Consider the following 13,858-nt stretch of genomic DNA (forward strand, 5'->3'; position numbering starts at 1 on the left):
GCTTAGTTATCTGAGAAAGCCTAGAAGCAATGACACCCCAGTTAGCAATAAATACACCTAGTACTCAGGTATTGGTTTCTAGCACCATCCTTTCAAATAAAGAGGGACTATGCTGCTTGGCTGTCATGCCCTCACAAAGATGGCGGTGCCCACAGCCACAAAATGGTGCTGCATAGTTCCCTCAGCCCTGCCAGAGCAGCACATGTGTGGCACAGCCAGGCCCACCCTCAGGCAAGTCCAGCTGCTCTACATGCCTGCCTCCAGAGTTGCCCAGCCCCCAGCCATCCAGAGCTGGCGCAAGGTGCAGGCAAGCTTCGGATGGTGGCTGCCCGGCCTCCAAGGATCAGGTTACCAGGGCCAGCTGAGGCTTGCACTGCTGGCAGTGGCAGCAGCAGAGGTGTGATGGGGACATTTTGTCTGAAATTTACCATGAGGCACTGCCTTAGGTCTTTTGAATAACAGTATAGTCATATTTTAGATTTGATCTTTGGCCTGAGTCCTTTCTTATTTTGAGAGAGCTGAAAAGACCCTTTGGGGCCATTAGCATACTCTTAAGTCCAATGCAAAACCTGAATAATTTGTCCTTTAGTTCATCTCTTCCCTCATTTTATAATTGGCAGCTAGAAGAAACTAGGCAGTACTCTCAACACTGGGCCTGGAAATCTCCTTAGCTAGATTTCTAAATTCATTGAATACATTTTCTACTTTCCAAGTTACCTCATATGACAGCTTCGCTCAACTTTCTGTCACTACATGAAAGGATTTCCTTTCCTTAACATTCTAACTAGAGGCCTGATGCACAAAATTCGTGCAAGAGTAGGCCTTCCTTCCCCTGGCTGCTAGCACCGGCTTCCTTCTGTCACCTGGGACCCAGGCTTCCCTCGCAGCCCCAGCTTTCGTCTGGAAGGTTGTCCGGAAGGACGTCTGGCCTAATTAGCATACTGTGCTTTTATTATCATAGATATGTCTCTCACAGTCTTATAAGCTTTCACAGATAGCCTTCTTCAGTTCTTTTAAGATTCTGCTAAATTCTTCTCCATGATCTCTAGACTTTTCTTAATAGTCTCTGCAAGCCTCTGCCAACTTCTGTCTGATCTGAGGCCCTATATCACATTTTTGTTTTTGTTTTTTATTATGTCACTTCTTTTCAGTTACCAGTTCTGTTCTTTCTTTCTTTCTTTCTTTCTTTCTTTCTTTCTTTCTTTCTTTCTTTCTTTCTTTCTTTCTTTCCTTCTTTCCTTCTTTCCTTCTTTCCTTCTTTCCTTCTTTCTTTATTAAGTATATTTTTATTGATTTCAGAGAGGAAGGGAGAGAGAGAGAGAGAGAGAGATAGAAACATCAATGATGATAAAGAATCATTTATCAGCTGCCTCCTGCATGCCCCACATATGATCGAGTGCAATCTGCGCATGTGCTCTGACCAGAAATTGAACCATGACCTCCTGGTTTGCTCAAGCACTGAGCCACACAGGCCAGGTACATTTGATTGGTTTCAAGAAAGTCATAAAGCCACAAAAATTCAAGGGGAGATAAGTTATAATGCATCTCTTGAAGAAGACGGTAAAGAGTATAAACATAGTTTTATTTTGTATATTTGTAATTTGTACAAAATGCCTTTGTTTTTTGCTATGCCAAGATATTGAAAACTTCTGCTTTCAAGTAGCCGATTACAGCAGACCTATGAGGAAAAAAAAGTTTGGCACCCCCTGGGAAGCAAGTCCATCTACTACCTAGAAGTAGCATTTAGAGTTAAATACTTGCTTTGTATAATAAAATGTATGCAACATTAACCGTTTTTTAGGTATGCAATTCATATTAAGTGCATTCATATTGTTGTATACCCACCACCACTCTTCAACAGAGATCATTGCTTTTAAAAGAAGATAAGGTTCACAGGCAAGTTCATTGACAAGATAGAAACCACAGCTTCTAAATAAAAACATTGCTAAGATAGAAAGGATATTGGGGGCTGGTGACAGGCTTAGTGCAAGGGTTGGTGAGAGCTTCATCAGATGTGTATGCTTTGCATTGCTAAGAACCCTGCTGTTAATAGCCAGGTGGCAGGTTCTAGGCTTTAGAGAGGAGTAGAAAAGGAGTAGAAAAGTAAAGCAAATATGATTATATTTTCATCTAATTTTTTATAACTCATTGTACTGGTTACTTAGATTAATGAGTATACCAATTTTTAAAAATTAGAGAAAGTTAGCTTTGAATTTAACTTTTGGTTTTATATTTTCTGAGAAACTGTATTCACTAGAATGGGGGATATTTTATTTCTGACTCTCTGTAACTCAGACATTAGAACAGGTAAGGAAAATGACACACCAGTTTTCATTCTAGTATTATTATAGCTCTCTGCTGTCAGGAAAGCTAAGCTGTTTTGCTTCCCTCTATAGGAAATTGTCAGTTGATAGGCAAAACTTCAAGAATAATTAAAGAAATAGGATATGTATACTCTCCCAGGGGGAAATCAATCTTTTGCAAATGTATTTAAATGAATTCAGTTTCCTTTCCTTTTAATAGTGCTTATCTGGGTGAAAACACTTATTTTAGATTTCATATGGCACCCAAAAAACTATGATACCTCTTTAAAAATAAATTATAATGCAAAAGTCATAGAGGAGACTTATTGAAAAGGAAAAAAAAAAAAATCTCAGGAACATTCCCTGTGTATCATCTACTGTCTCCTGTGTACTTAAAGCATGCCAGACAAATCTCAAAACACGTCCTGTTATCTGAAACTATCTTGAAATGTCTCAGTAAATGTTTAATGCATCCTATCTCTTATTCAGCATGCCAGGACAAGAGACACTTGTTTTTGGCGGAAGTTGGCTTTGGCAAATGCCACAGGTTAATTCAGCAGGTGCTGTTGCACCTGTGTAAATTGAAGGTTTCACAGCTGCACAGCGATGTGACCTTTCTCTTTTGGAAATCAGACATTGACACTTGGATCAGATCATCAATGAATCTGCTTACCTCACCTCTTCCTCCACAACAAACACTGAAAATTTGTTTTGATCAATATCCTTGCTTTGAGAATGCACAAGGCTGTGGGATTTGTGTTTAGAATGGGATGGCAGAGGTGTTTGGAGGACTGCCATGGAAATATTGATACTAATAGCTCTGGCACCATCAAAAGGTTCACCATGTCCTGGTGCACTATGGGTGTCACGTGCAAACTCTCATGTCTGTCTCACAGTAATGCTCTGTGGTTAATAAAATTACTATCTTATTTTAAAGATGAGGAAGCTAAGGCTTTGAGAGTTTAAATGACTTTCTTATGGTCTGCCTAGTGAGGTGCAGAATCAGGACTAAGTACCAGCATGCTCTGCGACTCCATCTACTACACTATTTTGGAAAAGAAGCAGACAGAAGAGCAGCTGGAAATATCTAGGCCTTCAAGCAACTACTCATCAACCTCATTTAATATGTATTCATTTGATGCAATTTACCAATTAGTAAAACATGGGAGGAATTAGATTTGAATAGCCGATTTTAGTTGCTCAGAAGACAGAATGTAAAGTGAAATAGAAATTGCTCAAAACCAGAGGTCAAAAGATTTGGATTTCAGTTTCACCTCTATTACAAACTAGCTCAACGAATGTGAAAGGACTCTTTAGGCTTGCAGAGAAAATAAAAATTCAAGATGAGGAGAGAACACTTTCAGTTCCAGATGTCTTCTTGATTTGTGGTTCTAGTTTATAACTGATCCCCAGCTGCAAGCTTGCCTTTCAACAATTCTGAAGACATATTTTACTCTTGAGATTAATCTAACTGGAATTAGCTGCTGTTACTTTCAGCTAATACTGCAGGAAATACCAAGTCTGGTCCAATCTGGGTTTAACCACATCAAGATTTAAGAGCTCCACCCCATTTGTAGACACACCAGGTTAACAAATAGATCATTCTGAAGACTCAAGGTTTATATTTGCATTTACAAGGTTTATATTTACGCTGATCTTTTTTGCTGGTGGTGGGGGTGAGGGATCCTTTAAAGGGAAGACCTGGGTTGTTCAATGCCCTTATATAGATGTTGATCCTTGGCATCAGTCTCTGTGGTTAAAGGTACAGCGCTTTGCAGGGTCATTTTTCTTGCATAAGACTTCCAAGGGCCACAGTTATCACTGCTACTCTCAGGGTTTTCTGCTTTCAAATAGCCAATTATGGAGACTTAGATCAAAATAACAATTTTTTTTAAAAAAAAATATTACTGTTAACTGCAGAATAAGGTTGATAATCCTCCTCTCACTTTAAGATTAAATGCTACCCATGGGACATATGTTACACATGGGTTTATTTATTTATTCTGAATGCTGGGAGTCTGTGCTTTGGAACCTTCTGTGCCAGTTTTGGGTTAGCAATGAGGCAATTTATACTGAATTAGGAACTAATCCAAGAAAATGGCTTCTAAGATTAGTCCAGCTATGAATAATCTTAAAGACTGAGTCTTGAAAGGGGACCTTAACTAGAAAATGTAGTGATCAGGGTTCTCTCAGATACCAATAAGATAAGCTGACTCATGCTAATTTACACTATGATAAATATATCACAGAAAAGATATACTTATTTATTAGAAACATATATTATCCAAGGAAATGTTGAACTATTAGGCCTTTGGAATATGAAAACCAGGAAAAACAGGTTTTAGAAGCAGGTTAGCTCCTTAAAAGTTCTCATTTTGAAGATAGTTAATTTATAGTTTCCAGAACGTCTTTTAGTTCAAATTCTAAATTTTGAGGGAAGAGAATTTGTTTTGCTCATCTTATTTCCCACGTTGGTCCCTGTTCAATCAACTATGGTCCCCAAAGTGATCAGAAAATCCAGATATGGCGGAGAGGGTATTCCCTGCTAATTGTTGGAGAAAGAGAAGTATGAGCAAAGGCGGGCAAATGGGTCAACAATATATTAAACAATGGCTGTCTTGAGGAGCTTTGACTCAATGAAGCACTTATAAATGCTGATTTGGGAGTTAATGTGAAAGACTAGGTACAGTGCCCATATATTCCAGATCCTGTTGTCCTAGATCCTGTCCTGTTTTCAGCATGCTATCAATTCTATATACTGTTGGCCCTCTGAATTCACAGGTTGTACATCTGCATATTCAACCGAATGGTTCATAGTCATTCTTAATTAAGAATTAACATAATTATATTTCTAGTTGGAGATGGAAGAGTGAGGTCATTAAGGTACTACAATTAGGGACCATGCAATGCTGTGAACATTTATAGTAGGCATACTATAATTTTTGTCTATAAAACACCAACTTCTCCTCCTTTGGGTTATAAATAGTGAGGAAGGAGATTTTAAAAGTTTATAGTTTAAGAACTATTATCTTAGTATAGACAGAGATGGTAGTGGCCTTCATACATAGGCACAGTAGGCATGGGGAGAGATAAGAGAGAAATGTCCCAGCAATAGACCCAGATTTCCTCAGTGATTATTTGGCAGAGGGGGAGATAGCAGAAGGAAAAGTGTGATAAGACCCAGGATTCTGGTGTGGAGAGTTGTATGGAGGGTGCTGGTATTTACTGAGAAAGAGATTATAGGAAGAGAGAAAGCAGAAAGAATGAACTACTGAACTTGAGGCAAGTTGAATTTAGCTTGAAAAGTATCCAGTTTTAAACAACTCTGGATCTCAGAAGAGTCTGGACCAGAGAAACAGATTTAGAAGACATCGCCATACATGTACAGATCAGAGGTCAGAATGCACAGCCCTTTGATTTACTTATTTTGAGCATTTATTTTTCCTGAGTATAAGTGGTAACCATTTACTAAATATTAGGTAAAAATTATATTTCACATAAAAGTTGTTATTTTTCCCTGTGAGAATTAGTTGCAAAAGTATAAAGATAATTTCACATGAAAAACACCATTTTAATTTTTTTCTTGAAAATTTGAAAAACCAGCACCATTAAACTTATATTCTTTCTTGACAACAACTGGCTGGATATGCAACAACCTTGTTTCCTTGAACTCAACCCTTTTAGAGCTTATTATTGCTATTTACATTACTTTTAAAAACATATATATTTTATTGATTTTTTACAGAGAGGGATAGAGAGTTAGAAACATCAATAGAGAGAAATATCAATCAGCTGTCTCCTGCACACTCCTCACTGGGATGTGCCCGCAACTAAAGTACATGCCCTTGACCAGAATCGAACCTGGGACCCCTTAGTCAGCAGGCTGACACTCTATCCACATTACTTTTAGGGCAGAAATTATCTTTAGATACCCAAGACAAATGTTTTGAGTTAAAACACAATATTCAAAAGGTAGGAAAGAAAGAGTTTGCAATTTGAGGAGAAAGTAGAAAGATAGAATAAAAAATTAGAGAATACAAATAAAGATATCATTTCAAAGAAAAAGTGTGATCATGGATATAAAGGCAAGATAAGGAATAAAGATTTGTCCACAGATATAATAAAGAGAATTAGGTCAATATGTGGTTTGAGTGAAAATGGTGCAAAGAAGATGCTAAAAATGACAAAATTAAAAAGAAGTAATCTCTGAGGGAAAAAATATTTTATTGACTAACAGTATTCTAATTTTTAAATTAGAATACATTATAAATACAAAATACTCAAATACATTATAAATACAAAATTTGGCCCATTTAAAATTTTATTTTCTGTGATGCTTCTTTGCCATCTTCAATCTTTAACACTTTCTTCTGTCAATAATTTTTTTTGACAACATGCTTTTTAGTGGCAGCATAGTATACAATCATGTGAATAATTAATATAAATAATCTTCATTTTTGTATTTTAGGTTCTTTTTCTCTTTTTTGCCATTAAAGATAATAAATGCTTTAATTAAAGGTATCAATATATCTTTGTGTACCTGATTATGTTTAAATGTATAATTACTATATCAAATTCATTGTTAGTTAGGTCACATTAATTTGCAGTATATTGAGTGAGTAAATACTGTACCCTCAACAGTATGGGTTTTATGAGTTAAACATTTAATTGTTATATCAGCTGTTGAGTATATGTGTTTCTTACCCTGATAGTGAACTCTATGTCCCTTTCTTTTTTTGGTTCATCTATATTATTGGGTGCCTACAGATTTAGAGCTGTCATATTTCCTTGTAAATTAATCACTTTTTCATTATTATATATACCTCTTTATCTCTAATAATGCCTCTTGTCTTTAAATCAACTTCATCTGATATTAGTGTGGTTTCATGAGCCTTCTTTTGCTTAATGTTTTCTTGGTGTCTCTTTTTCCAACCTTTATTTTAATGTATTTTTGATTGGTTTCAGAGAGAAAGGGAGAGGCAGAGACAGATAAAAATATCAATGATGAGAGAGAATCATTTTTCAGCTGCCTTCTGCAGGCTCCACACTGAGGATCAAGCTTGAAACTCAGGCATGTGCCCTGATTGGGAATTAAACTGAGACCTCCTGGTCAACGCTCAACCACTGAGCCATGCTGGGGAACTCTTGTTCCAACCTTTAACTTTTAGATTTCCTATGTACTTGCAATTAAGGTGTACCTTTAAAAGTAACATATATGTATACATATATATATATTTTATTTGTTTTTTGTTATTGCTGTTAATCCTTATCCGAGGATATTTTTCCATTAATTTTTAGAAAGAGTGGCAGAGAGAGGGAAAGACAGAGAGAAATATTGATGTCAAAGAAACACACCGATTGGTTGCCTCCTGCACACCCCCAACCAGGGCCTGGATGGAGGAGGAGCCTGAAATGGTGGTACATGCCCTTGACCAGAATGAAATCTGGGGCTCTTTCATCCAAAGGCTGATCGATGCTCTATCCACTGAGCCAAATTGGCTAGGGATATATATATATCCCTAGCCAATTTGGCTCAGTGGGCTGAGGGACACCCTCCCTCGATATATATATATCGAGGGAGGGTGTCCCTCAGCCCAGCCTGAACCCTCTCCAATCTGGGACCCCCCGGGGATGTCCTGCAGGATAAGGCCTGCACTGGCAGTTGGACATCCCTCTCACAATCTGGGACTGCTGGCTCCTAACCACTCGCCTACCTGCCTGCTTGATTGCCCCTAACCATTCTGCCTGTCAGCTTGATTGCCCTCTGACTACTCCCCTGCCAGCATGATTGTCCCCAACTGCCCTGCCCTGCCAGCCTGATCACCTCCAACTGCCTTTCCCTGTGGGGCTGAGGAGACTGGGGACTCTGGCTGGATGAAGTGGGGCTGAGGGGACTGGGGAACTAAGGCTGGATGAGGTGGGGCTTATGGAACTAGGGGACTGAGGCTGGATGAGGCAGGGCTGAAGGGACTGGGTCCCACCATCTTGTGGCTGTGGGCACTGCCATCTTGTGAGGGCATGGCAGTCAATTAGCATATTTTATCTTTATTAGATAGGATTAATTTTATTTAGCTGTTTGCAGGGAAATTATAGGATGCATTTTTATTTCAGTCTAATGTAAATTATTACTTTTATAGCTTCTCAAGAGACTGGAACCAGAGAATATTTTAATTTATTTACTAGCTTTTTCTTCTGCATTCATTATTGCATTTTCAATATATTGTTTGAACTGTATAGAATTTACATATATTTTAAACTCCTTGAATCATTGCAATTATTGTTTTGTACAGTCCATATTTATTCAGTTTACCTTCCTCATTCCTCAGCATTTTTGTCTTTCTGTCTAGAACCACTTTCCTTTGGCCTGAAAAACATCCTTTTGAGGACAAATATCCTTAGTTTTTGTTTGTCGGAAAATATAGTTACCTTATCCTTCCTTTTACTGTTTTTTTTTTTTTTCTAAATGTAGAATTTTGAGTCAGTAGTTATTACGTTTTAGTATTTTCATAATGCTAGTTCATTGTATTCTGGCTGGGTTATTTTTTTGTTTTGTTTTGTTCGTTGTTGTTAATAAGTCAGCTATATGATAGTCTTACTTTCATTCTTTGAAGTTGATCTTTTTCCCCTCAGATTAAATTTGAGATCTTCTCTTTGACTTTGGTTCTTAAAAGTTTTAGTATGATGTTACTTGATATGTTTTTCTTTGTATTTACCCTTCTTGATTTTCTTGACAGTTGTTGAATCTATGAATTGATGTCTTTTTCAGCCATTCTCTCTTGAAATATTGGTTCCCCCTCTATTCTCTTTCTCCTTTTATGTCAGGACTCAATGTACACATAAGCAAAGACCACTTCACTGTGACTGAAATGCCCCTTATATTATTTTCTTAATGCTGAATACTTTTTTATCTCTGTAGAATGTAGATAATAGGTATTTTCCAGTTCAACAGTCCTCTCTTACTATATGTCCAAATCAGCTGTTAAATCCAATTATTAAAATTTTAATTTCAGTTGTATTTTTTCTTTTTTCTTATTAAAAAATTAAAGTATATTTTACATTCAGTGTTATTTTATATTAGTTTAAGTTGTACATTGCAGTGGTTAGACAATCATATATTTTACAAAGTGAGTCCCCTGATATTTCCAGTACCCAAGGGGCATCATGCATATTTATTACAATATTAGTGACTATATTTCTATGCTGTATTTTACATCCTTGTGCCTATTTTGTAACTACCAATTAGTACTTATTAATCCCATAATCTTTTTTATGCCACTCTCCTAAAAGCCCTCATCTCTGGCATCTATTAGTCTGTTATCTATATTTATAAGTATGTTTTTATTTTACTTTGTTCTTCAGATTCCACATGATATGATATAGTATTTGATTTTTCTTTTCACTTAGCATAATACCTTGGGCCATTCACCTTGCCACAAATGGTAAGATTTCATTTTTTTAGAGGCCAAGTAATATTTCATTGTATATATGTACCACGACTTTTTTGTCCCCTCATCTACTGATGGGCACTTGGGTTGCTTCCATAGCTAGGTTATTGTAAATAATGCTGTAATGAATATAGATGTGCATATACTGTTTCAAATTAGTGTGTTTGGTTTCTTTGCACATAAATCCTCAGTTTTATTTTCAATTGTATTTTTTAACTTTAGAATTTTGATTGGTACTTTTATACATGGCCGTTCTAAAATTCTCCTTCTAGTTTTGAACATGTTAAAACTATTTTAAATTTCATGCCTAATAATTTTATATCTGATTTTTGTTATTATTATTAAAGCCTAGACATTGTATTTAAAAAGGAATAGAAGTTCTGGTTGATTTTCCCCGAGGGCAGGATTTACTATTGCTATTGTCTGACAGCTAAAATGTAGCAAATCACCTTAATCCAATCAGGGATTGAGCTAATTTTTGTCTGGGAAGGCTTGTCCTATTTATGGTCAATATTTTCTTTTGAAAAAGTAGCCTTTAGGGGCCCCAACTGGAAACAAGATACATTTATCTGAGCCCCTCCTCCTTGGCAGGCCCTACCTTCCCGGGAATAAAAGACATTTGGAAAGCCCTTCTTGCCCAGCATGTGGCTCTGTGGTTGAGGGCCAGCCTATGAACCAGGAGGTCATGTTTGATTCCCAGGGAAGGTACATGTCCAGCTTGTGGGCTCTATCCCCAGTATGGAGTCCTACTGATCACTTTCTAACTTGTGTCCAATACAATCAACCCTATTCTCCTTTTGAATGGGCAAAATTCTGCAAGGTGCTGAACAACACATTTTTCTGGGTTTCCCTGGAGGCTTGATAGCCCCAAATTCTAATTTTTTTAAATCTCTCTAGCTATGTGAAACAGCTAAAAACTCAACTCGGCTTCTCTCCTCCTTAACCACCACTTTCGCTCTGCTTCTCAGCCTCTCTCTTGATGCCAATTACTAACCCATAAATGCCTTGACAGGAAAAGAAGTGCAGAACACTGGGTTTCCTCATTGTGTTTTCAGACCTTTCAGCATACATATTAGCCTCTCAAGTCCCAGCTGCCCTAATAATTCTCCTGTTCCTTAAAACAGACATTTTAAAAAGCATCCACTTTTCACATTGCCCTTGGTAAAAGCACTGGTTAAATTTACTGAATAAAATAGTCTTTCCTACTGATCTGGAATTTTGCCTCTTTCGAATAGTGATTATTTATCCTCTGGTTTGTTTCTGAGCTCTGATTCATCTATTATAAAATCTGCAATCTGCTGTTTCAGTTATTGAACTTTAATTATTAATTTTACTACCTGGTGGTTCATTATTGCTATTCATCAATTTTATCTTGGTGTTCCCATCGAGGTTTCTTTGCCTACGGGGTCAGAAGTGGTTATGATCTGGACTTATGTGGTAATGGTGGGGAATACAGAGCAAGAACAGAGAGAGGGATGTGAAGCATTGCCATTGAGAGTGCATGAGGCATGTGGAGGCTGGAGATGGCATATCCCGCCATGCAGCCTTCTGGCTTGGGAAACTAAGAGAATGGTAGTGTCGTTAGCTAATACTGGGAATATAAGAGAAGCAGATTGTAACAGAAAGGAAGAATCATCTGTTGAAAGAACAAAAGACTGGTGATATTTTAAAGTGACTTCTTTAGCTAATAGGATAGAAAGTTGACTTGGAAATATTAAGAAGAAGAAGAAAAAAAGATCAAGTGAAGTCCCGTTTGGATTTGATATCCAATCAAATTTGCTTTGGCACTGATTCTCACAGATGTGTGCTTTTTAAGGAGCAGTGCACAGCAGCTTTTCCATGTATTTAATCATGTGAGGTACGTTGTTAGGCTGTAAGCAATGTTTGTGGTCAATTGAGCCTATGCTTAGAAAGAGGGGTGCAGAAGGCAAAGTAATCAAGCTTGGGATATTTGGGGAGGGAGTAGATTACAGTGAGGGAGTAGAAGCTACTGGTGAAAAAACACACAAAACAAACAAACAAACAAACAAACAAACAAAAAACAAGTGAAATGACCCCATAAATTCTAGTCTTGTAAAGAAAGAAATGAATCCTGGCAAATTATTGCAAGTATCAAACATATTAATAAGAGCTGAAAGTGTTTGGTAAACTCTATACCAAAGTAAGGTGGCATTCTATTGCTAGCTCACTTATGTGAACGATATGGTGGAGCTGTGATGAGCCCTGGCCCTCTCTATCTGGCTGTGTTCTTTGCAGCCTGAAGCCAAGACAGTTTCTAGACAGGGAGCCTGTCTGGGAATGCAGTTTCTTAGCATTTTTCACTTATATCTATACCAAGCAGCCTTCCTTTATGCACCCTTCAAGAGACTTAGGAAATATAGCCGTGAGTTGTATACTGTAGCTTTAAAACATTGTTTCGGCTAATACAAAGAATAGAAGGGGTGGGGGTGAGCGTTTCTAAGATGTGATTTTACAAGGATTCTCTTGCTCCTTCTGACTTTGGGAATTTTCCTGCCTAAATTTGAACCACAGGGTCAGAATTGTGGAATTTTAGCTTTGAAAGAAATTGTACACTTTATTTGACTCCTATGTTTTCTCCATTTAATAAATGAGACAAATAAGGAACAGCAAAGACAAGGCTGAAGTAACCTGTGAATCAGAAGCAATCTAAACCCAGGAAACCCAGGTGTGCTAATGATGGATTTAGATACTTTCACTGTAGTGTGGAGATTAGAAAATGCATATTAACTTCCTGAATTAATTTACTGTATCACTTTGCATATTGCTCCCCTGCCCGACTCTCCTTTAAGATTCAGCAAAAATTTTAATGTGGAAGAATAAAAAGTGGTTTCGATCCTCTCTCTCTCTAGAGTATCAGATTTCTGAAAATTGCTGACAAAAAGCACTTTCGGAACCAAATTTAATATAAAAGCACAGAGTATGCAAATAAGGCACAAAGCCAAACTTTAGAAATGAGCTAAAAAGATAAAGAATTAACATGGTGCCTTGTTTAGGATGAGACTTTTAGTCCTGCATTCCTGTTCTTTCCTGGTCAACAAGCAGCTCTGCCCCCGATCTGTAGATGTACACCTGGACTGGCAACAGACAATGAGCTGCTTATCAAATCTCACTTTTTTGGGCAATGTCTGCTTAGATGTGCTCACCCCACCCCCATCCTGTTCTACTTCAGTGTCAGAAGGAAATGAAGCCACAACTAGAACAAAAAGAGCTCTCACACCTTTTGTCTCCTTCCTCCTTCCTCACCATCTGCTCTACATAGAGCTACGCCACCTCAGTTGGGCTCTCTGTGACATTCCTGCCAACCAGCCTGTGGGAGGAATGATGAGCAAGGCCTGCAGTTACAGGCAAGTGACACCCAGAAGCCCCAAACTTCTGTAAGTTCCAGCTCTCTCTCTACACGGCACAAGCCAGAGCAATGGCATTGTCACTGGAAGAATTTGTCCACTCCCTTGACCTCCGGACCCTCCCCAGAGTCCTAGAGATCCAGTCAGGCATCTACTTTGAAGGTAAGCGCCTGCCTATCTCTTGGCTGGTTAGACATGCTTATATAGTATATACTCTTAGGAATTGGAGGGAGAAATTTTAATAGAACATATATGAGTTCCATTAAAGGAAAAGTGATCGTGAAAGGGAGAATGTAACTAACTCACCAATGGTCAAGGCCCAATGGTGTTGGAGAAGAGAGAAACTAGATAGACAGGGCTCTGGGATGACGAGGCGCAAGGAACTGAGTGAAGCTTCTGGAGCTTTTCAGAGACCTCCAGAATATAAATGGCTAATTATTTCTGCCTTTTCTTTGAAATTAGTTGTAACGAAAGAGTGAGAATGTATCCATATTTATGTTTCTAGAAAATAAAATAAAAAGATAAAATTTAGTTTTTCTAAAACAGAAGTAGCTATTAAAAGTGCTTAGAAAGAAAAATTTATCAAACTCTTAACCACTTCATAATGTTGACTCTGTCAATGCTTCTTGCACTCTTTCTATAGGGGCCTAATTCCTAAATCTTTGAATAATGACATTTTTATTTGAAGGTATAGAAAATAATGTTTTCTAACCACAAGATAATTTTTAAAAGTTTATATTCAAAA

At 37.6% G+C, this 13,858-nt stretch overlaps 1 protein-coding gene across 2 annotated transcripts in view; it reads left to right on the forward strand.

Annotated features, from left to right (window-relative positions):
- Positions 1-13,049: 13,049 nt before the first annotated feature.
- THEMIS (thymocyte selection associated) overlaps positions 13,050-13,858 on the forward strand; it is a 133,062-nt gene continuing 132,253 nt past the window's right edge. For both annotated transcript variants that reach the window (XM_084889639.1, XM_084889640.1), the window contains exon 1: positions 13,050-13,275. In XM_084889639.1, coding sequence (XP_084745765.1) covers positions 13,185-13,275 — 91 coding nt within the window. In that variant the 5' untranslated portion in view covers positions 13,050-13,184. The remainder of the gene's footprint in view (positions 13,276-13,858) is intronic.

Source organism: Pipistrellus hanaki (assembly GCF_964339955.1).
Source record: "Pipistrellus hanaki genome assembly, chromosome: 7".
In the NCBI taxonomy this organism is placed as follows: Eukaryota; Metazoa; Chordata; class Mammalia; order Chiroptera; family Vespertilionidae; genus Pipistrellus; species Pipistrellus hanaki.